Source organism: Peromyscus eremicus, chromosome 15 (genome assembly GCF_949786415.1).
Source record: "Peromyscus eremicus chromosome 15, PerEre_H2_v1, whole genome shotgun sequence".
Classification (NCBI taxonomy): domain Eukaryota; kingdom Metazoa; phylum Chordata; class Mammalia; order Rodentia; family Cricetidae; genus Peromyscus; species Peromyscus eremicus.
This window is the reverse complement of record NC_081431.1, coordinates 30,902,619-30,929,821: the sequence shown is the minus strand read 5'-3', so window position 1 is coordinate 30,929,821 and position 27,203 is coordinate 30,902,619. Positions and strand designations below refer to the sequence as shown.

The following is a 27,203-nucleotide window of genomic DNA, read 5'->3' as shown; positions in this document are numbered from 1 at the left end:
ATGTATGTTTCTGTGTTTTGTTCTCCTCCATGTATCTTTAAGGGTCTGTTCATTTTGACTTCCTTCTCTCTTTTTTTCCAGACTGACTAATCTAAAATATTTATATTAACTTTTTCTGTGTCATGTCTGCTGCTTAGATGCCCAGTAAATTTTAACTTCAGCTTTTGTACTCTTCAGGTACACATTTCTTGTTTTTGTCTTTTTTTATAATTCGTGTCTCCTTGGTAAAGTGTCATTCCTGTTCCCTCACGTACCTGCCTTTAAATCTATAGAAATGCTTTACTTTAATTTTTACATTTCATTTATTTGTGATTATGTGTCTGTGTATTTGAATGTGTGTACATGTGTGCAGGTGTGTGTTTGGAGACCAGAAGAGGACATCAGGTGTATGCCTCTATCATTTTCGACCTATTCTTTGAGGCAGAGTCTCCACCTAAATCTGGGACATGGGTTTTCACCACTGGGCTAGAGGGCAGCAGACCTCAGCGGTGCTCCTGCTTTCACCTTCTGGGAGCCGCTGTAGTGAAAGTGTGAGGGATGCCTGTGGCTTGCCTGGGTGCTGAAATCTGAATGCGGTCCTCACGATCGCACAGCAAGTACTCCTAACGGCACATCTCTCCAGCTCCTCCTTTAATGCTCTGAGTGTATAATAGCTGATTTAAAGTCTTTGTCTCACAAGCTCAATGTCTGTGCCTTTTCAGGGACAGTCCTCATTGATAACTATTACCTGAGCATGGGTCATATTTCTTCCTCTGGGGAGTTGTTTCTGTTGGAACAATATGTGACAACTCTGGAAACCATATTCCTGCTACCCCATAGCTTTTTTTTGATGCTATTTGTTTGTTTGCTGAGGTTTGTGGATTAATTCTGCCAAGTTGGTATCCCTTTTGAGTCACTGAAGTTTCTGCTCAGTTAGCTTATTGGGCAATGATTGTGCTAATATCTCATTAAATGCCTGATAATAATGTCTCCCCACCCTTGCTGAAGACCTCTGTGTATGTTAGGATGTGTCCTGAGTGTTGAAGCACTTTACATATAAGACTGCTTTCCTTGTTATAGTTTCAAATTCAGCCAGAATTAATAGATTAAGGGCTTTCTAGGGCTTTCTGTGGTAGGCCTACAACTGTGTACCTACCTGTCTCTGTGTGGCTTTTTAGGTTTAACAAGAATATGTTTGACCCCTTTAAAGCTTCTGAAAATATCTGATTTTTAGCTTTTCTTTAAAATATTTTAATAGCCTTTTGTTAATCCTGCTTACAAACTGTTAAGCCTATCTCAGACGTTATGATGCTACTACAGTACTTTTCTCCAAATACCCTAAGTATAAGGCTGTTTGCACACAGCAAGCTCTAAGTCAAATAAACGACAACTGAATATTCTCTGCACCCCATGAACCCAGCTTTTCTCTAGCTTCTTCTGGTGTGGGGTCTGAGGGAAGTTCCAGACTCTGCCCACCTCAGCTCTTACCAATCCACCACAGTGAAGCAAGGAAGGGAAGGATTAAGATAAGTTTACTTATCACAGTGCTCTCTGTTCTTATCAAAGTTTACCATTTTTCTTCAATAAATACTTTGGGACTAATGGTAAGCATAAATTACCTAAGGTAGTTCTCCATTTTTAAATAAAATTTGATTTTGCAATTTACTTTTGAGATAGTGTTTCACTACATAGCTCAGGCTGGCTTCAATTTCATGTCTTCATGCCTCAGACTGCCAGCAGGTTAATGTTAATGGCATGTGCAATATAGTATAAATAGCAATATGGCAAATAGCAATTTTGATAGTTTTTACCAGTTTGCTAATTCTTGTATGGAAGAGCGGATTGTTTGGGGTTTTTAGTCTGCTGTCCTACTGGTTACTTGGCCCAGAATTCATTTGTGTTAAAGTGACGGATATAGAGATGTAAACTGAAGATTCTTCATGTTGTGCAGTCCTTCATTCCCATTGAGTTAGTGATCAGAACATGACCTAACCCGGGTATCCAAATTCCTTTTGTTATTGTTCCTGTGTGCCTGCTATTCCTTCATGGAACAGATGCTGTTTCTTCCAGAGACTTACTCCTGGCCAGGTACACCTCCCACATGGTGAGGGGTATGCTATATGTTCTTTCTGTTCCATTGGTCTAGTTGATGAATATAGGTGGAATTTTCTGTTGCCAGCCAACTCCAAAACAACCACACAGAGACTTATTATTAATTATAAATGATCAGCCGATAGCTTAGTCTTGTTACTAACTAGCTCTTACAACTTAAATTAACCCATATTTCTTATCTATTATCTACCATATGGCTCAGTACCTTTTTTCAACACAGCATGTTCATCTTGCTTCTCCCCACATTTCCTGGCGACTCCACCCTTCTTCATCCCAGCAAGTTCTCTCCCTGTCCACAAGTCCTGCCTAACCTCTTCCTGCCTAGCTATTGGCCATTTAGCTCTTTATTAAACCAATGAGAGCAACACATCTTCACAGTGTACAAAAAGATTGTTCCACACAGATGAGGCCTGTACCAATACAATACTGTTGGTTATTTTTCTGTAGTGTTACTTGTGGTGCATGAAATTGGAACCCAAGGCCTTGTACATGTTAAGAGCAGGCTGTCACTAGAGCTATTTCCCCAGGCTGTTTTCATTTATTAAATCTCTTTAGTTTGGGTGGTCTTCTTTTTCCTTTTTCTTTCTTTCTTTCTTTCTTTCTTTCTTGAGGGGTTAGGAGTTGGGAGTGGGAGGTGGATTTTTGTTGTTGTCTTGAGATGGGGTCTCATATAGCACAGGTTGGTCTTGAATGCACATATGGATAAGGCTAGCCTTTAATTCTTGATCCTCTAGTTTCACTTTCTAGTTTGCATTTTAATTCATTTGTAAGATAAATGATCCAGTTTGATCATTTGATAGATAGATTTGATAGAAAAAGTGAAGCCGGATTTCCTACTAAGTAGAAATTTTTGAACATTTGAGTGTGGACTGCCCATCTGCTTATGTGTTTTTTTTAATAACTTTGACCAAAGCTTGCATTAGTCTAAAGACCTACTGTGATTGTGAAATATTATCGACAAATATTTTTTAAATTGCTTTAAAAAGGTTCATTACTAAATTGAGTAATACTAACACAGGTAATTCTTATTTCATAATCTGAATAACCAGAAAAATGAAATAAGCTGAACATTTTGTATCTATAATAAATGTTGTTAATCAGTCTGTTAAGTACAGTAGATCTTGAATTTTCATTAATGACAGTGGAATTATGATTTCTGTGTGTTAACATTTTTAAAAATTGAGTGGGACTACGGGGAGATAGTTGAGTGAACAAAGTGGTTTCCATGCAGGTGTGAAGACCTGTGTGGTTCTCAGCACCCGAGAACCAGCTTTCACATGAATACTTGGTGGGAGTGACATCCCACTTATAATTCTAATGCAGACATGTAATTCCTACAGCAAGCTAGCTAGCTAGAGTAACCATCTGGGGAGCTCTGGTCTCAGCTGAGAGGCTATGGCTCAATGAATAAGGTGGCAAACAATTGAGGAAGACTCCTAGTGTCAGCCTCTGGCCTCTGGGTATGTGTGCTCACACATATGCAAACACACAGGTACCACAATACATACTTTTGCAAAAAAAAAAAAAAAAAAAAAAAAAAAGCCTTGCAGTAACTCACTTAAAACTGACCTCCTATTTACTTAATGCCTCCAAATATTCATTAATCAATTAACTATGCCTTCTTCTAGCAGAAATACTTATATACTTCCAAGGAGTTATTTTTCTGAAACTTCTATTTTGTTTGTCTGTTGATACGTGATATGTAAATATTACGTTTCTTCACATAAATTTAATTTTTTTACCTTAATGGAGCTAAGTTGGCTGATATAACTAGAATATAAATGAGCAGTTTAGCAGAGTAAATCAGATATTAAAGAAAAAAAATGAAAGTAGTACAATAGTAAGATTCCAAGCAGAAACAAGTTAGGAAATGGACAGCCTTTGATGATCTTATTGTCACATTTCTCTAAGTCAGAGTTGGTTTCTTTACTGCATACACTTGTATGTCAGGTGTTTTGAGTAAAAGTTATATTATACTTCTAAATTAGCTTTCTGTATTGGAAAGAAACATCCTACTTTTTTGTCCCAGTTCCATCTTGGCTTTGTTACTTATTCATAAGTAGACATTTAAAACCAACCTCCCTTTATATCAAAGGCGAGGTAAATGATCACATCCGTATGTCTCCTTTTCTTTAGAAACTGCCCTGGGTGCGCTAGCAAGAGTCCTGAGAGAAGACTGGAAACAAAGTGTTGAGTTAGCTACAAACATCATTTATATCTTCTTTTGCTTTTCTAGGTAAGTATAACGATTCTAAAAGGACTAATTGAGCTCTGCTGTGGTCTGCCTGTACCAGCGTGTGGCCCATTGGTTCTCAGTCTTTGTGTATCTGTCCATGCTCTGCTTCTTATTGCTAGCTTTTTACTCTGTTATTCTTTCATTATGTCTACACTTCCCTGTATCTGCGCAAACACACACACATTATCGCATGCACACACATGCGCACACACATTCATATACACTCCAGTTGGCATAATAGTTTGGAGTGTGATTATGGTTCTGGAAAAAATGATCTCAGTTTGAATGCAATGTTTATTGTTTACTCACTGTGTGCTCTTAGTTCTTTTATTTAATCTCTCTTGGCCTCAGTTCCTCTGTAAAATTTTCATAGTAATAGCCACATTCTTTCCTGGTAGTTTTTAGAATTAAATGATTCAGAATTAAAATACTTAGGTTAAAAGCCTGGTACAGAGTAAGTACTATTGGACTTATATATACTTATGAACATTCAAATACACACATTTATTATACACATACTTCTGTATTTCAATTTTTATCAATTTAGGCACACTTAGGGGACACAGTTTGATAGTTTGATTACATGTGACAATATGTAAATGATTAAATCAGGTGGTTGACATTTCCAATTCTGTGAACACTTACCATTTCTTTGTATTGGACATGTTTGAACTCTCTTTCAGTTCTTTCTAAAATATATTTTAAATTGTTGAGAACTGTAGTCACCCTACTGTGTTGTAAAATTAGAACATATTCCTCCTGTGTGACTGTGTGCTGGTTTTGGTACCCATTATCCAGCTCCCCTTTATCCTCCCTAGTTTTAACCCTTCCTAATATCTCGAAGTCTCTAGTCTACTCTCTTTACATGAGTCAACTCTTTCCTTCCACATATATGAACAAGGACATATGTCATTTGCTTTTCTTTATTTGACTTATTTTAATATAATGCCCTCCAGTTCCATTCAGGTATCTAATAAACTGTGAAATTTTATTCTTTTAATAGTTAAATGTATTCTATTTACCTGTATATGTTCTTAGTAAAGGTGATTTTTTTTTTAGTTTTTTTTTTATTTTTTTTATTTTACAATACAATTCGGTTCTACATATCAGCCACGGATTCCCTTGTTCTCCCCCCTCCTGCCCCTCTCCCCTTCTCCCCAGTCCACCCCCCATTCCCACCTCCTCCAGGGCAAAGCCTCCCCCAAGGACTGAGATCAACCTGGTAGACTCAGTCCAGGCAGGTCTAGTCCCCTCCTCCCAGGCCGAGCCAAGCGACCCTGCATAGGCCCCAGGTTTCAAACAGCCAACTCATGCACTGAGCACAGGACCCAGTCCCACTGCCTGGATGCCTCCCAAACAGATCAAGCCAATCAACTGTCTCACCCATTCAGAGGGCCTGATCCAGTTGGGGGCCCCTCAGCCATTGGTTCATAGTTCATGTGTTTCCATTCGTTTGACTATTTGTCCCTGTGCTTTATCCAACATTGGTTTCAACAATTCTCGCTCATATAAAACCTCCTCTTTCTTGCTAATTAGACTTCCGGAGTTCCACCCAGGGGCCTAGCCGTGGATCTCTGCATTCAGATCCCTCAGTAGTTGGATGGGGTTTCTAGCACGACAGTTAGGGTGTTTGGCCATCCCATCACCAGAGTAGGAATATAATAAACCAACATTAGCAAAGAAATTTTCCTGAATAAGTACTTGAATAAATTATTTAGTAAATATATATAGAACCTGATTACTAGTATGTTACCAGTTTATTCACTGTCATCAATTTTATATAACAAAATGAATACCTAGCATTATCATAATATTAGTTTTGTTAGACAATATTCCAAATGTATTCTGAAACTATCTTAGTAGTTAATACTGTAATTAATCATGAAAACTTGCTTAATGATTAATTATATTTAAGTTGAGGGTATAGTATTAACACATATTTAAGATAATCTCATAATTTCAGATTTTCTTACTATACTGTGATATATTCATTCATTGAAATGTGTGTCAGACTTAGGTTTTGTGTGGTTTATGGGAGTTTGGGCCAAAACCAAATCTCCTATATGAACAAAATGTTTTCTTTTTAATGTCTATTAAAATTTCTTCTTTGAAGCTTTTCTCATTTTCATGGACTCATCACTCATTATAAAATTGGAGCACTGTGTATGAATATCATTGATCATGAGTTAAAAAGACATGAGCTTTGGCAAGAAGAACTTTCTAAGAAGAAGAAAGCTGATATCCTTTAGGTGCCATTTTGACCTGCTGCCTGTGCTCAGATGCTTTGCATGGATAGGGTGGGTTTGTTCTTTCTGTTTTTAATTCCTGTCACATTATTTTAAAATCATGTAAGAATGTGTCAGATGAAAAGATAGAGATTGGAATTATCAGAATAAACAGTTTGACAGACATTTTGTCTGTTCACATTTAACCACTTAATGAGGTAGAAGAATGAAGTCAGCAGCATACTGGATAATTGAGTCTTTAAGTGACTACACTTTGTGTCCACCATGGCCCGTGTGTTTGGTAAAGCCTGGCTCACCACTGCTGCATGTATACTTCCAAGTAACTTGCATGGGGATGGATTACATTTCTCCATGAACCTAGTTTTTCAAGGAAACTACAGTTCTACTTTTCTATGAAGTTCAGTTTTTCTAGTTAAATGAAAAAATATTAATGCAGATTTGAGAGAGCTATAGAATGCTAGAACCTATCAGTGGAACCTTGGAAATTCTTTTCTTTAGGTTCCTTCACAAATGCTTTCAAACACTTTCCTTTAAGTGTTATTGCCCATTGGCTTAAGGCATTTGGGGGTTGGAATTCCATTTACTTTAGTGTTTCTTTGCTTTTTGAGCTATAGTCTACATTCTGATAACTTCTATCTCTTGATTTCAGTTTTTCATACTGATATAGCATAAGGATGTTGTCTTCAACATTACAGTAATCCCATTTGAAGATACTTACCATATTGTCTTTACAGTTTAATTCTAGCTCAAAGGTCTTTGACTGTTCATACCTGTCTTAACATGACATCTTTTATAGATCAGTGAGCCATTGTAGGCACTAGCATTGTTTTGAATACAATATTTATTTGTATTTTTTGGAAATGAAAGCATCATTCTTATAAGAAAATGAGGCAGAGAGGCAGGCAAATGTAATCATAGCAAACTTAGACTGCTTTATTGAGACAGTGAGCCAGCCTTTCCACAGGATGGAAGTTGAGTGCATTTAGAGGGGCTGGGGGACAAGTATATATACATAGGTAGCTACTAGGAATTTACAGCTATTGAATGGGACCAGAGTGGGTTGTTTTCCATACCTGGGCATATTGTTTCTACAGGTGGAGCTGAAGTCAGGCTGGGGATAAGCCATTCTTTATGGCTAGGGGCTATTGCCCAGTAACCTGACTCAATTCCTCATGACCTGAAGCTATCATCCAGTAAGTCCTGTCTGGCCAGAGTGGTACATTCATTAAATCTCCTTTTTTGGAACTCTTTAGAATCAAATTTCTCTCCCTCTCTCTCTCTCACGTGCGGTTTTTCGAGACAGGGTTTCTTTGTATAGACCTGGTTGTCCTGTAACTCACTCTGAAGACCAAGCTAGTCTCGAACTTACAGAGATCTGCCTGGCTCTGCCTCAAATGCTGGAATTAAAGGTGTGGGCCACCACCTCCTGGTTTAAATATCTTTCTCTTGGAGTCTCTAACCTGAGCAAGGTGCTAAAAACCTTTAGATTTAATCTGCATATTTGAATATTTTGGGTGTCTGCCTCAAGCAGAGTCTTTTATTCTTAGCAACTACATCAATTTCTGTAAAGAAAGTAATCTTTTTAATGGACCCACTTACAAAGTTTGCTGGAAGTTATAGACTTGGCAACTTTAATAAGATATTTGCATGTAATTACTGCAAATCCAAGTATTTGGTGAAGTTCAAACAATTCATCATTCTAGGACTCCAAGGAAATTATGGGATCTTTGCTAGCATGTCCTGTTATGCATAGTCCTGCAGTTAAGATTCTAGTTGAAATGTTGGATAGGGAATAAAGTTGCAGCCAGGCTTGATAGCACCCATGTCTTGAACACCAGCACTCCAGAGGCAGAGTTAGCTGGATCTCTGTAGTTTGGGGCCAGCTTAGTCTACACAGTAAGTTCCAGGTCTGCCAGAGTTACATAATGAAACCCTGTCTTAATAAATAGTAATAATTTGCATATAAAACATAATAGTACTGTTGTCAAAGTAGTCCAGTAGATTTTCTTCACTTCAGTTCATGCCTGTGATCCTTAACTTGAGTTTTACTTGATGAAGACCTTGAAAATCAGACGTTGAGAAAGGATTATGACAAAACCTTTAAAAAGTACCAGGGACTTGTGGTGAAACAAGAACAGCTATTGAGAGGTATGAGCTCCTGAACATTCCCTGAGACCTGACACTAGGAGACTGGTGCAGAGTTTTACAACGTTTTTCATTTAATAAAGAATAAGCACTGTTTCTAAGACTGGTTGACTAATAAGAGACTTTAATATTATATGGTTTTGCTGTCACTTAAGATGAAAAGTTTTAAGATTTAGTTAGAATGATATGGATCCTTTAAGTGAGTATTCAAGTCCTGACTTATAGTAACTGTGGATTTTTGTCTATTTCATTGTTTATTTGATGAACTTTGTACATGGGAATATTAATACATGGATAAGTTTGTATTCCCTGATAGTTCTTAGCTTGTCTAACTACAGTAAATATTTCAAGTTTTGCTTTTGTTCTGTTTTGTGTGGCAGAGCTAGGAACCAAACCAAGGACTGCACTGTTAGACAGGCATCCTACTCCTGAACCGTGTGCCCGGCCTGTTTTAAAGATTTGAAGTTGAGTGGTTACATTCAGCCTATTGTAGAAAAAAAACACCTTTTCAGTGTGAAATGTTTAAAGACTAGAACATAGCAACTTACGCCTAGGTTAGCATGTCAGTCACAATACAGTAGATCTCCAAAAATAGTGTCTTATTAGAATTTTAAAACACTGAGCTAATTTTTTAACATGTAAAATAGTGAGCTCTATTCCAAACCAAAATACTATATGCAAATGTTTTATGTTCTGTTTAAGCAGTTTTATTGAGAGAAAATTGATAGGTAGTAAATTGCATACCATTAAAATACACAATTTGGTAAATTTTAATGTATGCAAATAGTTACAGGACTGAGACCATATTCAATGTTGATCACTCCCATAGCTTCCTTATGTATTTGTTGTTTTTCCTTAATTTTTTTCTTTCCCCCTTTCTCTAGTAATTTAGAGATATAAATGGAATTATATAATATCATGTTTGGTCAGAATAAGGATATGTCCATGTTGTTGGATTTATCAGTAATGTTTCCTTTTAATTATTCATTGTAATTCTCTGTATTCTCTTGTTTGGGATCATTTGAGATCTTTCCAGTTTTGGCAATTGCTATGCTCCTTTGAGTTATCATCTGTAAGGCCTTATATGGTCAGATACCATTTCCTCTGTTTATATCCCTAGAGATAGCATAGTGAGCAAGCAATGTTTAGCTTCGTAGAAGACTAGCATTACATAGAAGTGGTCTCCCTGTAGTCGTCCTACCCAATACTCCAACCATAGTATATAAAAGTCTCAAATTATTTTATTGAAAAAGACTGATATGAGCTGGGTTGTGGCAGCACACACCTTTAATCCCAGCACTTGAGAGGCAGGGGCAGGAGCAGGTAGATCTCTTGAGATTGAGGCCAGATTGGTCTACAGAGCAAATTCCAGGTTGGCCAGAAAAGCAGAGAAACCCTGTGTTAAAAAACAAACAAACAACAAAGAAAATGAAAGGAAGGAAGAAATAAAGAAAAGAAAAAGGCCGAAATGATCATCAATCTTACTAATTTTAGTGAATTTATAATATATTACAATTTTGATTTGAATTTACCTGCCCACTAATTAGGTCAAGAGTCTTTTCATATATTGATCTGCATATCTTTTGTTGAAACCTCCTTTCATGTCTTTTGTTTATTCTTCAGTGGGATTATTCTCTGTGCATATGTGTGTGTGTATATGTATTATATGTATGTGTGTGTTTGTATGATCTGTTTTATACAAACTTTACAAAATAAAAGATGGGCAAAGACTTTCAGTTTGTGGTTATATCTTTTCACTCACTAAATAATGTCTTTTGAAGATCAGAACTTCTAATTTTTATGAACTGCAGTCTTTTATGGATCATGGTTTTTGGCATCGCATCTCAACCATCTTCCTAACTGGAGTGTACAGTGATTGTCTGCTGTGTTTTGTTCTAGAAGTTCTGTCATTGCGGGGTTTGCACTTAAGTCAATGATGCATTTGGAATGCATTTGAATGAGGCAGCTCTTTATTTGTTTCACATAAGAATGTGTGGTTATTCATGCACTACTTATTTCAAATACTGAATTTGTTTCAAAGACTGAATTGGTTCTGTCTTTGCCAAAAAGACTCTTGTCCATATATTGCATGGCTGCTTGGCACCCTGTCCTCTTCTGTCCATCACTTTTGTGTGTTTTATTGCTGGTAGCACAGCGTTCTGATTATAGAAACGTTTTTATAGAATTTTGTTTTAAGTATAAAGCAGAAAAAAAAAAGAGACTTGTTCAATGTGGTCACCTGGGGAAGAACAGCAAAGAGATACGGAGAACCCCGCAAGCATGTGTTTGTTGTTCTGAAGAAATCAGAGTTTAAATAGGGGGTCAAGGATTTGCGCATCCAAGCAGTCCTGGTCAAGGTGTGGTCCAGCCCACCATTGACCCAGCCTTGTCTGGGCTTCAGTCTCTCCCTGGAAGGTGGTCTGACGAGTTGCTAGAACTGTATGAAGTCTCCTTCTCAGAAACAAGCTCCCCCTCAGGCTGTTGCCTTTTCCTTCTCTCAGCATGAGATTCCTGAGGAAATTTCCCGTTTCTTTGGGGTCCATTGTCCAGTAGTCTGCTTCTGTCTCTTTAAAATGTCATCATTCCTGCCAGTCATCTGACATTTCCCCACTTCATGTTTTAGCTCCTTAATCTTGAGGGGGAACATTTTCATGAAACATATAGTATATAAAATACAACTAGTGACCTAGGTGAGAGCTATTTCATTAGTGCCAGGTAGCCATGCATAAGAACCATTTTCACAACCTCTTGGCATTTAGTTACTTTTGAAAGGGTTGGCATAAGCAATTCCATCTTGTTGGTTTGAGAAAGGGTCTCATTTTAAAGCCTAGGCTGGCCTCAAAATGATGTTCCTCTTGTTTCAGCTTTCCTAATGGTGGGATTGAATGCCCACCATGACTGTTTCAGTTCTGACGGTCTCCCCCATGGACTCTCAATACTTTCTGAAGACATTGTTGATTAACCCTCTGGGAGGTTGTTCTCTGTTGTTCCACAGTGCTAGGGAAAGACTGATCCTGGTTGGTCTGATTTGGACCTACACTGGGGGAAGAAGATAAGTGACAGATGTCAAGGATAACTTGGGCCAGTAAGCCCTTTAGGCTCAGTTTAAGCAATGGAATATAGACGATATGGCTCTTAGGCTAGGTTTGCCTAAAGTCCATTCTGCTTTTCCTGTGGGAAATATCGTAGCATTTCAAAAATGTTTAGGTTCCCTTGTCAGAAGCTGTCCTTCTGTAGAATGTTAACAGCTTACTTATAAGACTTTATAGAACACAGCTATCAACTAATACACAGTGGTTAGCTGGAAGGCCTTACAAAAACCACAGCAATACAGATAAAACTATTTTGAAAAGTGAGTAATTGGGTACAGACTTACAGATGTCTAAGACCTCTCATTCTTTAAAAGGCTTACATAGTTTTTATGCATGCGTTGTCTCACTTTCCCGTACAGGTGTTGTGGCTTCTGGAATCTTTCTCTCCTCAGAGTTAGCTCAGGCTATTTATCGTGGCCCATGTCCAGAGGGGAGCAGGGCCTGTTCTGGCCTGCTGTGCTGTTAGCTCAGGGTGGCTTCTGGCTGCCTGAAGGTACTGGTGCTCGCCCTCCTTTAGCAGAGACATCGGGCTGAGCAGTGGCTCTTGGCTACTTTGCATGAATGACTTTACGTGCTTTTTAACTTTGTCAGTTTTGCATAATATGCAAAGTTTGCATACACAACTGTACATGTTTCTAGTCAGATGTGTAGGGCATCAGATGCACTAAAATTAATTTAAAAGAGTTGCTTTCAAAGCAGTCATCTGCATGCACCACAAGACGATGATTTCTTTTGCTTATTTGGGGTTTAATTCGCTCTATTTTGTTATGTTTTAGTATGGAAACTGAGGTCATTTGTCTAAGAGTTTGGTTCTGGAACACAAATGTTCCCTCTGACAGCAACCTACCTATATTCATATGTTTTTTATTCATTTATAATTTTATTTAGTTAAGATTAATTTCATTTCTTTGTTTTTAGCCCATAGGTTATTTACACAGCAGTCATTTTGTCCAGATAAGTGGGGGTTTTCCAGAGATCTTAGTGTCATTGATATTTATTTTCACTATCATCAGAGAAAATACTTTGTATGCATTCACTCCTCTGAGGCTTATTTTATGGTCTGGAATGTAGTCTTTTTCAGTGAAGATCTTATGTACACTTGAATGTGCAGCCTGCTGCATTCAGTGGGGTTTCCTATAAATGCCAGTGAGAAATTGACCATTTGTTGTAGTTTTAAGTCATTAGTGTTCAAGTATATATCGTTAACTTGTCTCACATTACATTTTCTGTCAAGTGATATCTCATTTTATATGTAGTGATAAAGCTGTTTTTTTTCTGACTGCATGTGGTGTGAGGAACTTGTAATCCTACCTCTTAGGAAGGTACTGCAGGAAGATTACAGATTTAAGGTCAACCTGGACTGCTTAGCAAGGCTCTTTGTCTCAGAACATAAAAGCAAGCAAACAAAAAAACATTTTTCTCTCCTCCTTTCAACTGTAAAATCTGTTACATTATAAATCCTATATTATTTTTTATATTAAAATTTGATTTCTGACATTTTTAATACATGATGAGTTTAAACATTGAGTTTAAACAATGAGTTTAAACATTGATATGTATAGTGATCGCTTCCATTGATTTCATTAATTTCTGGACATATATTATTCCTTGCTGCTCTTAATTTCTATCTGTGAGGTTTCCTTTAATATTTATAAGTCAAGGTTCACTGGTAAATATGCCTTTTTTTTAATCTTTGACATTTGTAAATGCCTTTTTCCTTCTTTTTTAAAAAATATTTTCATGTGGTTTGGAATTCTAGGGAAAAACATTTCTCTGTAGTCTGATGATATTGGAATTCTGGGTTGAAAATTTACCCTCTTAGGGCTAGAGAGTTGGCTTAATGGAACACTGGCTGTTTTTCTAGAGAATGCAGGTTTGATTCCCAGTGCCCTCTTCTGTGAACTCTTGGCTTCCATCAGACTCTTTAGTCCATCTGCTTTGCTCAGAGGTTGGTCAGGTTCTGCCTGGCTTCTTCCTTGTGTGGTGGTGTAGGAACTTCCCTTAGACAGTGTTCTAGGCAGTCACATGGCTATTCCCTTTGTCTCCTGCCTCTCAGATTACTGTACTTCATTGTTTCATGTCTAGTATTGTGAAAATTAGTTTGTGTATTTCAATCTTTTGTTGTTTCTATGACCATTTAAAACCAATGCCTGCTGTAACGAAGTAGTTCAAAGTGGCTCTCTTAAACCGTGGAAATTATTCTCACAGTTCTGATGGCTAGAAGGCCAAAATCAAAGTGATCTCAGGACCATGTTTCTTCTGTTGGTTCTAGAGAAGTATTGCTTATTACCTCTTTGTTATTTTGACATCTCTCAACTGTCTGGTACTTCTGGCTTGTTGCTAATCACTCCAGGGTCTGCTTCCATCTTCAACTAGGGCTTCAGCTACTGGATTGAGAGTCTCACCTAATTCATTATTGCATCATTTTATCTACTATAGTTGCAAGTTTATATTTCCAAATAAAGCCCAATGCTAAGGTCCTATTAAAGTTAAGTAGGCACTGTTCAACTTACTACGTCTACTTGGCTACCCACAAACAGCTTCTATATGCTTTCAGCACAATTATAAAATCTTGCATTATCTTACATGGAAGCTTGGCATAATGCAGCAGTATAAATAACTGAGTTTGAGATTCTGCTGCCTTGTGTTTTCATTTAGTTCTGCTGTCTCTTACCTATGTAGACAGGGAAAGTTGCTTAAGTTTATGTACATCTAGTTTTCCCATCTATAAGCTGTTTATGCTATTTTGCTCATAAATGTTTTAGAATTAAAATGAGTTAGTTATTTTTGTCAAGTAGCATAATAGCTGTCATACAGGCAAGTATAATTTGCCTTTCTATCACAAATATTTCTAAATAGATATTTATCAACTTACATTAATATATTTAAGCACATGCATATATTTCCATCTCCTTTGCATTAAGGTTTCAAGGTGGATGATAAGACTGTGTTAAGAGAGGCCTGGGGAAGGTGATGCATGCCAGTGTCTCTAGCACTGGGGAAGCTTAGATAGGAAGATTACAAGTTCAGAGTCAGCCTGGGCTAATGGTGAACTTCTTTTTAAATAGACAGAACCATTAGATGCAATGTTAGAATAATGAGCAACATTCAGACTTTAAAGAGAAGGCAAAAGGATTATATTCATCAATAACCTACAAAATTTTGACAGAAAAGGATCTTTTAAATATCACTGTGAAACGTCTGATCAAGGCAAAATGAGACCTACTACCTATCAACCTGTCAAACAATTCTCACTTTAAGAAAGGAAGAGTCTTGAGTTTCTGTAGCACAAATTCTAATTAGTCTTAAGAATAAAAAACCAGCCAAGCAGCAGTGGCATGCCTTTAATCCCAGCACTTGGGAAGCAGAGCCAGGCAAATCTCTTGAGTTTGAGGCCAGCCTGGTCTACAGAGTGAGATCAGGACAGGCACCAAAACTACATGGAGAAACCCTGTCTCAAAAAACCAAAAACTAAAAAAAAAAGAATAAAAAACCTGAGCCAGATATTGGGGTAAGTGCTGAAAGATCAATAAAGGAGCCAGCCACCAGAGAGACTTCTTAACTCTACAGAATCCTCAGCCTGAAACGGGCAAGATCCTGTCTCTATGAATCCTCAGACTAAATGCAATGAGCTCCTGTCTCCTCCAGCCTTATTTATATTCCTCTCTCCACCCAGCCATATCACTTCCTGTCTCTACCTCCCTAGTGCTGGGATTAAATTTGTGTGACTCCCAAGTACTGGGATTAAAGGCACGAGCCACCACCTCCTGGCTCTGTTTCTCTTTTAGACAAACTCACAGAGATGCACCTGCCTCTGCCTCCCAAGTGCTGGAATTAAAGGTGTGCACCACCACTGCCTGGCCTCTATGGCTAATCTACACTCTGATCTTTAGACAAGCTGTAATTTGTTAGATTACAAACAAAATATCACCACAAGTTTCTTTAGGGAACCGACATCTTTATTACAGGCATCTAAAAGAAATTTTGTTTAGAACTAGTAAGGCTTGCCCTTAGCTCCATCTGACATAACAGTTGTACTTCTTGACTCTTGTAGTAAGTACAGAAAATGGGTGTGAATATGAGAAATAGATACTTCTGTATCCTCAAACCTGTCGAATGTATCCCTAGGGATGGCAAGTCTCACAGTAGTCTTCAGAGATAGAAGTTTTTTGTAATGATATGTTTCCTTATTTTTGTATGCATTAAGTTATTTCCCTTGTTTATTATTTGCTGATTTACAAATCTTTAATTGCCATAATTGCTATTAAACTGTAAGCTCCTGGAGAGTGTGAACTATTAGATTTATTTTTATGGTCTCAGCTTCCGAGGAATATAATGCTCATAGAACATATGTGACATGGAAGCAGAAATGAGGCTACTGGGGGAAGGAAAGGCACCCCAGGGGTTAGGTGTGCTGAGGGTTAGTTGTGCCGGGGGTTAGGTATGCCAGGGGTTAGGTGTGCTAGGGGTTAGGCATGCCGAAGAGGGATGAGGAGTAACAAAAACAAGAGACATCTGAAAATGCACAGTTAAGTTTGATATATTGTGTGCTAACTAAAACTATAATAAAATAGAGCAATTAAAGGAAATTCTATTAGATAATATCCATAAAGCTTGAATGATTTAATTATGTTAAAACTTTAAAATAATATAGAATCTTTTTAGAACCGTGTCCCTGACCTTTGTAAGCAGAACTGATTTTTGAAATTATTGCTTGAATATGTAGTTCCTCAGCTCTCATGTGTTTTCTTTCCCAGTTGCGCTCTATCTACTTTTGAATCTTGCTGAGGACACCCGGACAGAACTGAAGATGAGGAACAAGAACATCGTTCACATGCTGGTGAAGGCTCTTGATCGGGACAACTTTGAGCTGCTCATTCTCGTTGTGTCATTCTTAAAGAAACTCAGTATTTTTATGGAGAATAAAAACGACATGGTAACGTACAGAGCTCCTTCAAATGAGCTCTTATTAGCTGTTTTTAAGTTAGCATATTCTGATAAAGCATAAACATTCTACCTCTACTAAGGTAATTGTGAATATTTTATAACTATAACAGCTTCAGTAGGAAATATAGCCGATATCATTACTATTCTAGATAGTTGAAGCTCTCTAGGTAAAAGTATTTTCTAATATGCCATAGAATAGATATGCATGTTATCTTAAAAATAATAGCTTAAACTTCAGGTTCATTTGGTGTTGCTTAAACTATTTTACTTTTTACATTTCTGATTTTTGTGTATTTAGTTTAGCTCAAATGCTTATATTTAAGTATGATCATCCTGAAATGGTTAACCCGTCAGAAAGATCTCAACATTAATATTTCATTTACATTTAAATCCAGTAATATCATAGAATTGGAAGTATAAAGCAACACATCTTATCAAACATCGTTTTTATTTGGGAAGAAAAGAACGAGGTTCAGCAAAGTTAATTTCTCATCCAGAGTTATGAGGTGTTTAATATTATGAGAATTCAGATTTTTACTTTAGACAAACATGTTTCAGTTTATGTGGGAGAAATGCCCTTACATGTGACAGCCTCTTATGGAAGTAGTATTTTAGAACTCAGCTAGACCTTATGTGCATGACTACATGTAGTCACTCTAGCATCCTGATTTTACCCTGAGACAGCGAAGGATCACAGACACTAACATGATTGTAGAGTCAGCTTCATAGATTTCTTTTCTTTGCCTCCTCTGGGGGACAATGTAATCTTTATTTTGTTGTTGTTTAGCTTGTTGGGTTTTATTGTTTGTTTGGTTGATTGGTTGGTTGGTTTGGGGGGTCTTTTGAGACAAGGTGTCATTTAGCCCAGGTTGTCCTCAAACTTAAGTAGCAAGGTTGGTCTTGAACTACTGATCTTTTGCCTTCAACTCCCAAGTGCTGGGGTTACAGGTGTGTGCCCCAATCCCATTATTTTCTTGTTGTTTTTAAGCAGGACTAACAGCAATTTTTATAATGATTTAGTTGAGAATTTCATATCTTTATATAATGTGTTTTGATCAAATCAAATCCACATTCCCTCCCCTTCAATTTCTTCTCTGTTCTCCACCACACCCCACTTTCCTTCCCAACTTCATGAACTCAATCATGCAGTGTTTTCAAGGATCAAATGCAATTTGTTTTCCTGTTGATGACAGATAAATGAGGGAAGGGAATGGATGATGGAGGAGTCTATGTTTCCTCCTGAAAAGTTTGATTTCAGGTTAAAAAAAAGTTTGATTTATAGGTTGAAATGAGAATATAAGCTAATACATACTTATGAAATAGTTATTCATTCAAATAAAAACAGACTTGTAACCTTTTATATCTTATTTTACAATCTAATGTAAGTGTGTTTTATTTTTTACTATAGGTAGAGATGGATATTGTTGAAAAACTGGTAAAAATGATACCCTGTGAGCATGAAGATCTCCTGAATATCACTCTCCGGCTTTTATTAAACCTCTCCTTTGACACGGGCCTGAGGAACAAGATGGTACAAGTGGGACTTCTCCCAAAGCTCACTGCACTCCTGGGTATGCTTTAAACATTGATGATGTGTTTCTTGACATTTCCAGGATTGTTGGGAAGTTGAACTTTGTGTAGAAAAGATTTCTGAACAAAAGTTATTCCTTATACGTATTCTTCAACAACAAATTGAAGAGTTAAAAAATAAGCAGATTGACAAAATGTAACCTGTCCCAGGATTTTCTAGTTGTAGAATGAACTGGAATGAGAAACTTAAACCATATGACTTTTACTTCATTGTATGGTTTGAATGTGGAATGTCCCTCATAGACTCATGGATCTGAACATTTGGTGCCATGATGCTATTTGGGAGGTTGTAGATCCTTTAGGATTTGAGGCTTGCTGGAGGAAATGGTCGCTAAGGTGGGTCTTGAGGATTTATAGCGCAGCTCCACTTCCCACTCACTCTCTACTTCCTGACTGCCAATACAGGACTAGCTGTCCTGATCTCTCTGCCCTGCCATTTTAAAGAATTATCTGTTTAGGTTTGTTGCACACTTTTAATTGGATTATTTTACTAACTACTAATGAAATTTTAGTGTTTCTTCTATCTTCTGGATTTTAACCCTCTATCAAATGGAAAATTTAGAAATGTTTTCTTCATTCTGTAGATTGTCTTGGTTGTATAGAAGCCTTTGAGTTTTATGTATTCCAACCCATTTTTGCTTTCTTACCTAAGCTTTTGAAATCTTTTCCAAAAGGTCATTTTCTATTATAATGTCTCAAAACATTTTTCCTGTAGTTTTGTCCAATAGTATCATAGTTAGAAGTCTTATATTTAAGTTTTTAATCCATTTTAAGTTGATTTTTTATATATATAATGATTTAAAATGTCTAGTTTCTTCTACACATATATGATGTTCTTTATAGTGCCATCTATTGGGGAGCTATCCTTATCTAATGCCTGTGCTCAACACCTTTTTTTGGAAATGAGTGTCATGTAGATTTGGGTTTGCTCCTAGGCTCTCTCTTCTGTTCTACTTTTTTGTCTTATTTTTATTCCAATACCCATACTATCAAATCATTGTATTTTTCTAATAGACTATGAAAGCAAGTAATGTCTTTTGCTTTTTATTTTTATAATCAAAATTTCTTTGACCAACATTTTGTGGTTTCATATGAACTTTAGTATTATTTTTATTAGTTCTATGGAGAATATCATTGGTATTTTGATAAAGATTGTACAGAATCTGTAAATTGCTTCAGATAACGTGGATATTTAGCAGTATTTAATTTTTTTCATTTCTTGAACATATAATATACTTTCTGTGTGTGTGTATCATTCAGTGTCGTTCATTAATATTTTATAGATATTATGGAGCTCTTTTATTTTGGTTAAATTTCATTACCAGGCATCTTTTTACCTTTTTAAAATAAGATTGCATCATTTATGTCTATTTTTTGTAATTCACTATTTGTTACAGAAGAGTCCTACTAACTTGTATATGTTCATTTTGTATATTGGAATTTTGTTGAATTTTTTAAATTAAGTAGGGTAGAATGTGGGAAGTTTTGTACATATGAGCTCATATGATTTGCAAATGATTGCAATTTTGAAGGAAATATAGCTGTTGTCCATTTAGTATATTATCTATGGGCTTGTTGTATGTGGCTTTCATTATATTTAGATATAATGCCCTGATAAATAATTGACTCAGAGTTTTCTTTCATGAAGGGATATTTTATTCTGTTAAATGTTTTGGTTTGATTTGTTTTTTTTTTTCTAGTGAGATAATTAGATTTTTCATTCTATTTATGTGGTATATCATGTTTATTGTTTTGTGTGCATTAAAGCATCCTTGCATTTTTGACATGAATATCACTTGATGGTGGTGAATTTTTTTATGTGCTAGTGAATTGATATTTTGATAGGAAGTATTTTTTCATCTGTGTTCATTAGATTATTACCCATGATTTGTTGTTGTTTGTTTTAACTTTCTTTTTATTTATTCTTTGTGTCTTTCACATCATGTATCTCAATCCCATTCATTTTCCAATCCCTTCATATCTGCCCTCTGCCCTTGCAACTTCCCTAAAATAAAATGTAAAAGAAAAAAAAGAAAAGAAAAATCAATCTCATCATAGAAGCTATAGTATGACTCATGAGTCATGCAGTAGACCCTTTTATCCATATATCTTTACTTGCAAGTGTTCATTACAAAGAGTCATTGGTCTGGTTCAAAGCCCCTGACTTCTGCTACACTATCGATGCTGGACTCTCACTGGACTCCTCTTGAATATCCTGTTGTTGACCTGTGTTGTGGAGATCCTGCAGCTTTGGGTCTGCTGAACTTGCCTCTTCACATGCTCCAGCAGATCATAGATGGAGTGAATATTGGGGTAGGCCACCTCATAATCCTGGTTCTAGGTCTGGTAGTAGCAGGGTTGGTCAGCCCACCAGCTCTCCCTTGTCCTCACCACCTGGGTGAGCTCTCCAGCATTGCCCTGGCTAGCTCACCCCATGCAAGGATGAGCAAGGGGCAGGGCCAGTTCTCCTGCTTTCAAGCCCTCAGTGTCGGCTCTCCCACACTACACCATCAGAGCCAGCTCTACTGTGTTGCCCAGTGCTGCAGCTGGTGAGGGGCAGGAGCAGCTCTCCAGCTCTTGTGACCTCAGGGCCAGCTCTCCCACCAGCCTCAGACACCGGGCAAAGTTGGTGGGGGGGATCTCTTCACTCACCCGTGCCACCATATAGCAGATGAGGGGCAAAGTTGGTGGAGGGGATCTCTTCACTCACCCATGCCACCATATAGCAGATGAGGGGCAGGGCTGGATCTCTCATGCTCACATTCTCAGGGGCTGACCCTCTCACCCCCCTCCACCCCCAGCCCCCCATCAGCAGCTTCGTCTCTGCTGTGCTGCCCAGATGAGATGCAGGGCCCACTTTCCTCCAGTGTTGCAGCTGGTAAAGGGGAGAGTCAGCTCCCTCCTCAGCTGGTGGCGCCTGGTGGAGGTTGTTTTTAGTGTTGTGCATTTATCAAGTTTTGACTCAGGGTAACACTGGATTTCCTTTTTAGTTTCTTTTTTAAATAGTTTGAAAGGAATTGGTATTAGTTCTCTAAATGTTTTGTAGTATTCAGCAGTGAAGCCATGTGGTCCTGGGCTTTTTTAATGGGAGAACATTCTTTATTACTGATTGATTCTAATTATTACTAGTCTGTTTAGATAGTGTAGGTCTTTATGATTTAATTTTGATAAGGCATACATTTCCAGGATTTTTTCTATTTCTTTTGCATTATCAAATTTGTTGACATACAGTTCATAAAAATGTAACAATTCTTTGTATTCCTGTGCTGTAGTTACAGTAGCTCCTCTTCTGCCTTTAATTCTATTTAAATCTTTTCTCCATTTTTTGTCATCTAGCTATAGTGTGGAAATTTTTTCTTTTCATGAAGCCAATTTCTAATTGTGTTCTTTATATTTTTTAAACTCTTATTTCATTTATTTCTGCTGCAATGATCTCTTTTAATGGTTTGATTTGTTCTTGTTTGTTTGGTTGGTTTTTTTAGTTTCCTGAGATGCAATGATAGGTTGTTTGAGATTTTCTGATATTTTTGATAGAAATGTTGATTGCTGTAAAATTCCCTCTTGCAACTGCTTTACCATATACCTTGGGTTTTGGTGTGTGGCTGCATCTTACAAGGCTGCATCTTACAGGGTAGGCAGGAAGGGGATGGAAAAAGACAGTCACACACTCAGAAAAGCTGGGATCAGGAAGTCCATACAGTATCTGGGTGGGCTGGGAGGAAACTGGGAGCTTCAGTGGACATTGTCTGAACACACTGTCAACACTCACACTCAGACCAGATGAAGACTTTGTCATTCTTCTGAGCCTCACTCACCTGGGGAGAAGGTTTTGCCAATTTCTCATGTGTCTAAGGTTTTGGTCTCCCTTGACATGGCTGGCTCATGTTAACAGCACACATCCACTCAGGACTTCTTCACATACTCAGGGCTTCTTCCATGTTCCGCTGTATTTGTGTGTTGAAAATCATTTTAAATTTCCCTCTTAGCCGGGCAGTGGTGGCGCACGCCTTTAATCCCAGCACTCGGGAGGCAGAGCCAGGCGGATCTCTGTGAGTTTGAGGCCAGCCTGGGCTACCAAGTGAGTCCCAGGAAAGGCGCAAAGCTACACAGAGAAACCCTGTCTTGAAAAACCAAACCAAAACAAAAAAAAAAAAAAAAAAAAAAAAATTTCCCTCTTAATTTCTTCCTTGACTCATTAGTTGTTTGTATGTATATGTTAAATTTCTATGCATTTATATGGTTTCTATTATTGATTTCCAGCTTTATTATACTGTGATTAAATAAGATACTGATATGATCTTAATTATTTTAATTTTTAAGGTTTGTTTTGTGGCCTACCATATGAACTGTTCTGGAGTGTTCCAGGTGTACTGAAAAGTTCATCTATTCTACAGCTCTTGGATGAAATGTTCTATAGATGTCTTTTAGGCCCATTGACTGTCAGGCAGAGGTTAACTCTTATGACTCTGTGTTGGCTTTTTAAGCCGCTCTATGACTGCTTCCTGTGTTCAGTCCTTTTAGTGTTGGATGCTCATGTGTTTCTGATTGGTTTCCTCTTTGTACAATTGATTCCCTTATCATTATAGAATGACTTTCCATGTTTCGCTTTACTGCTTTGGATTAAAATTACCTCTTCTGATATAAATATAGGTGCTAACTCCTTTTTAGAATCCATTTGTGTGATATATCCATTCTTCCCCTTAGCTTTTAGTATATGTGTATCCTTGGAAGTAATCATCATATACTTGAACCTTTCCATTTTTATTGCGTGTATTTTAGCATATATATGTATGCATACACGTGCGTGTGTGGTAGGATGCACATGCGCATTCCACATTGTGCATATGGTGATCAGAAGACAACTTGCAGGTGTTGGTTCTCGCCTTCCACCAAGTAGGACCCAGGGATTGAACTCATGCCATCAGGCTCAGTGACAGTGTCTTTACCCACTGAGCCACCTTGCAAGCCTTATTGGACCTTTTTGAAAAACTCCATTGTTGGGTTGGAGAGTTGGCCCAGCAGTTTAGAGCATTTCTTGCTCTTGCAAAGAACCCAGTTCAATTCCCAGCACCCACATAGTGGATAACAACCATCTGAAACTCCAGTCCCAGGGGATCTAGTGCTCTTTTCTGACCTCTGTAGGTACCAGGCACACGTGTAGGTGCATATACACACATGCAAACGAGACACTCATACACATAAAGAATAAATTCCATTGTTGCTCTATGTTTTACTTGGAGAATTTAATCAGTTTAAATTTAATGTCATTATTCTTGTCAGGATTTCCTATAGCCATTATATAACTTGTTTTGGAATTTTTTTGTTTTTTGTTTTTTTCTTTGTAATTCCTGTCTTATTTTCAAATAAAACAGTATACTTGTATTCCAACCCTCCTTGCATTTTGAATGTTTTGATATCCTATTTTATCTTGTTTTAATATTTCCTCTCTCTTAACATGCTAACATAGTTATTATTTTATTAGGTGTTCTTTCCTCCAGTACCATAAAAATCTCGTGCTGTTCTCTCGTGCTTTGTCTGTGAGAGCCCTGCTGTAAGCCTGTTGTCACATAACAGGGATACCTTTGAGTATTGTTTGTTTCTTTTATCTGGCTTCTGTAAATGTGCTTACGTTTTATGTTACATTTAGTTGATATGAGTTTGACCTTTCTGTAGTTAGCTCTCTGAATTTGTTTCTAGGTTTAGAAGTTTTCTGTTACTGTCTTTGAATAAACTTTCTACAGCTTTGGCTCCTAAGGTCTATTTTAGTGTGGTAACCCCACCAGTTGCTCTTTTGAGATGTCGCAAGTTCCTCTCACCCTTTGTTCACTCCTGTGACTGTTTTCACGTAGCCTAGCTTTGGACTTCATCTGGTTTGCTATTGATGCCTTTTGTAACATTTTTCATGTCATTTAGCATGCTTTCCAGCTCAAGGATTTGCTTGGTTTTTGTTACTTTATTCCATCTGCTCATTTGCCTGACAAGTTCTTACTGATTTCTTTCTGTATGTTTACTTGAATTTGAGTTCTCAGAGAATAGCAATTTTAAGTTTTCCGTGAGTTCATAAACATCAATCACTCAATTTCTGGCACCTTATTATATGCATGTGGTGAGAAAATAGGTCTTCTGAAGTTTACTGGTTTGTTGGAATAGCATGAATGCCTATGCTTTTAACGATTAGATAAAATCTCTGTCGTCTGTTCATTCCCTCCAGGACTTTCAATCGGAGTGCTTATTTTCTCGGAGCTTGTGGTCAGTATTGCTGTGTCACCACTAGATGGCGCCCGAAGTACAAGTTTGCAATGTGTCCTCCCCGGTGTGCCTTCTCTGTTTCTGCTGTAGAAACCAAACCCAAAGCCAAGTTTGTCTTAAGTGCCAACTTGATAAGTTGTTAAAGATGGAGTTTGTGAGTGCCTTAAAAGGATAATTTACCACTTCAGCCTTTACTGGAGCCAAGGCAGACACAAAGTTCATTTTTCTTCATTTCCTGTGTTCAGGCTCAGCCCAATTTTACTTGATACTTAACATGGAAGGATCAGTCCTAAACTCAGAAGTAAGAGTGGTATCTACTTGCTCCTTCTTCTCCTCCAAGTAGACCTTAATTCTTTCTGTTATGATGCCTAGGTTTAGAGACAGTATGAAGCTGGCAGTCTCCTGATCACCTACGCCATATTGCTAGCTTACACATGGAACCCAGGGCCTGTTGGGGCCATTGTGTGATCAAGACCCAACCTGAGACTTCTGTAGCCAGCTACAGATGATGATAGCTAGCATACAATTCTGCCTCATTGGAGTCTTGGGCCTCAAAATGCCAACAGGCAAGTCTAGAGGCTCTATCTGTAGACATTAGCCTGGGACCAAGGACTATTTGGCTCCAGGGATGCTGGATTTCACTCACTTGACACTGATCTGAGCTTCACTTTCTCCTCTGCCCTCCAGAAAGTAGAGCCTTTCTCTGTTCTACTGCACAAAACCAAGGAAAGGACAGTAGAAGCAATCTGCCAACTGCCAAGGCATAAATAGTCCAGGGGGTCTATTTAAGGCTACTGACCTGGGGGCAGCAGCCATGGAAGTCTGTTCAGTGCTCTGTTTCACTGTGGGTTCACATGGTGTAGGTTCTTGTTTTAGGGCCTAGAGTAAATTCCCTTTCTTCCGCAAGTGGAAGGTATTCCCTTGGATGTTGTGTTGCTTGTGTCTGGGGAAACTGAGCCACAGGAAGCTTTCCTTCATGCTTTCTTCAGTGTATCTTTGTGATTACTCTGGTGCTGGGGTCTCTCACCTGGTGCCCTTCACTCTGGGGAGGCCAGTTCTCACGTGAATGTGTGCCTGACTGGTGTATGGGTGGGAAGACTGCCATTGGAGTCTTTACCCACATTTTGCTCTACATTCTTGTTCTCTTTCACCCTAGACAGCACTCTCACCTAATTATATATTCACCTCCCAGGAGTCCCACCCTGAAATATCTTCACACTGAAGATTAGGTTTCAATGTGTAGTTTTTGAGGGGATATAGCCTTTCAAGTTGTAACAAGTGTCTTAAAATCAATTACAGCTGTATTTTCTAAAATATTTTTTTGTGTACTGTTAAAGTGGTAATGATGTGATTAAAAGCATGAACTGAGGTGACTGTTATCAAGAGATATTCCTGGAGTTTTAGGGCAAGAGCCCTGGCTCTTTGAACTGACTGACCTGAGGATAAGTGGTGCAGTCAATGAGTGGAGATGTAATCAATGCAACATGTCGGGAAGACCAAGATAAAGGAGTTCAGTGACCCCAAGTACATGTTTGGAAAGAGAGAAAGAATTAGGGAAGGGAAGACATAGACATAAATAAGCAGTCTTGGGCAAGTGTGATCTTGTTGATCACTGTCTCATTTCTGGTCCTGTGAAATGATTCAGAAAGTCCTCATGGGAGTAGCATGATTCCCCCAGGATGATTTCTTCTGCTCTGGCTGGTGGAGGTATAATTTTGCACTATCATAAAAAAACTGTTCTCATTTGAATGGTAGTCTGTTGGCTTCCAGTTATTCCGGGATGCTTTGGGGTTCTTATCCTATCATAAAGGTGCTTACTGACTAATCCTCTTGTTCCTAGTAACTTTGTCTTTAGGACAGTAACTAAATGCCAGGCTTTTTACCTAGCTTTTAGTTACCCTGTGGGCTGAGTTAGGAGTTAGTATGTTTTAGCAAAAGCAGTTTCTTAGTGCTGACTATGCTATATATGCATAGCTATCATTATCTTTTATTCAAGTTTACAGTTCTGAAGATAATTTATAGTACAAGGCTATAAATATTATTAGTATACTCAAGAATTTTCACTTTCTGAATGTCTTCAAGATGTTGTGTATTTTCATTTAATATAGTTTCTTATATCTCTGCTTGGCCATCATGTCTCATTTCTTTTGTACCAGGATCATGTGGATATCAGCAATTGCCCTCTCATATAATGGTGTGGTATTTCTAATCTCCTGATATTTTAGAAACTGACAACTGAACTTATTTGAATTGTATATTTTTTAAATGAATTCCCAGTTAATTTCTCAAGGGTTTGCATCCTGATAATAATGTTTTGAGGCTTTCTGTGTAGAACTTGGTAACATTTTGAATGAACAAACTTGCTTCCCTTATCGTCCCTCCTCTGTTTTGTTCAGAGAGATTGCATTTCATGTATACTTGATTTTCTGATATTACATTCGTTAGCGTATTAGTTTTGTGTGTAGAAAATTGAATCTTCAGTTCCTAACGCAATAAGCTAACCTTCTCAGTGGGGTCTTTAGTGATATATTTAACATGTTTGATGTTTGGCTATGAAGCTTATATAAAAAGTATAGTAAGAGCTGGGCAGTGGTGGCGCATGCCTTT

At 37.7% G+C, this 27,203-nt stretch overlaps 1 protein-coding gene across 4 annotated transcripts in view; it reads left to right on the top strand.

Annotated features, from left to right (window-relative positions):
- The window catches only part of Kifap3 (kinesin associated protein 3), a 135,191-nt gene that overhangs the window by 23,419 nt on the left and 84,569 nt on the right, over positions 1-27,203 (top strand). For all 4 annotated transcript variants that reach the window (XM_059281189.1, XM_059281188.1, XM_059281190.1 and 1 more), the window contains exons 6-10: positions 4,228-4,327; positions 6,441-6,565; positions 8,623-8,721; positions 16,568-16,746; positions 18,166-18,328. In XM_059281189.1, coding sequence (XP_059137172.1) covers positions 4,228-4,327; positions 6,441-6,565; positions 8,623-8,721; positions 16,568-16,746; positions 18,166-18,328 — 666 coding nt within the window. The remainder of the gene's footprint in view (positions 1-4,227; positions 4,328-6,440; positions 6,566-8,622; positions 8,722-16,567; positions 16,747-18,165; positions 18,329-27,203) is intronic.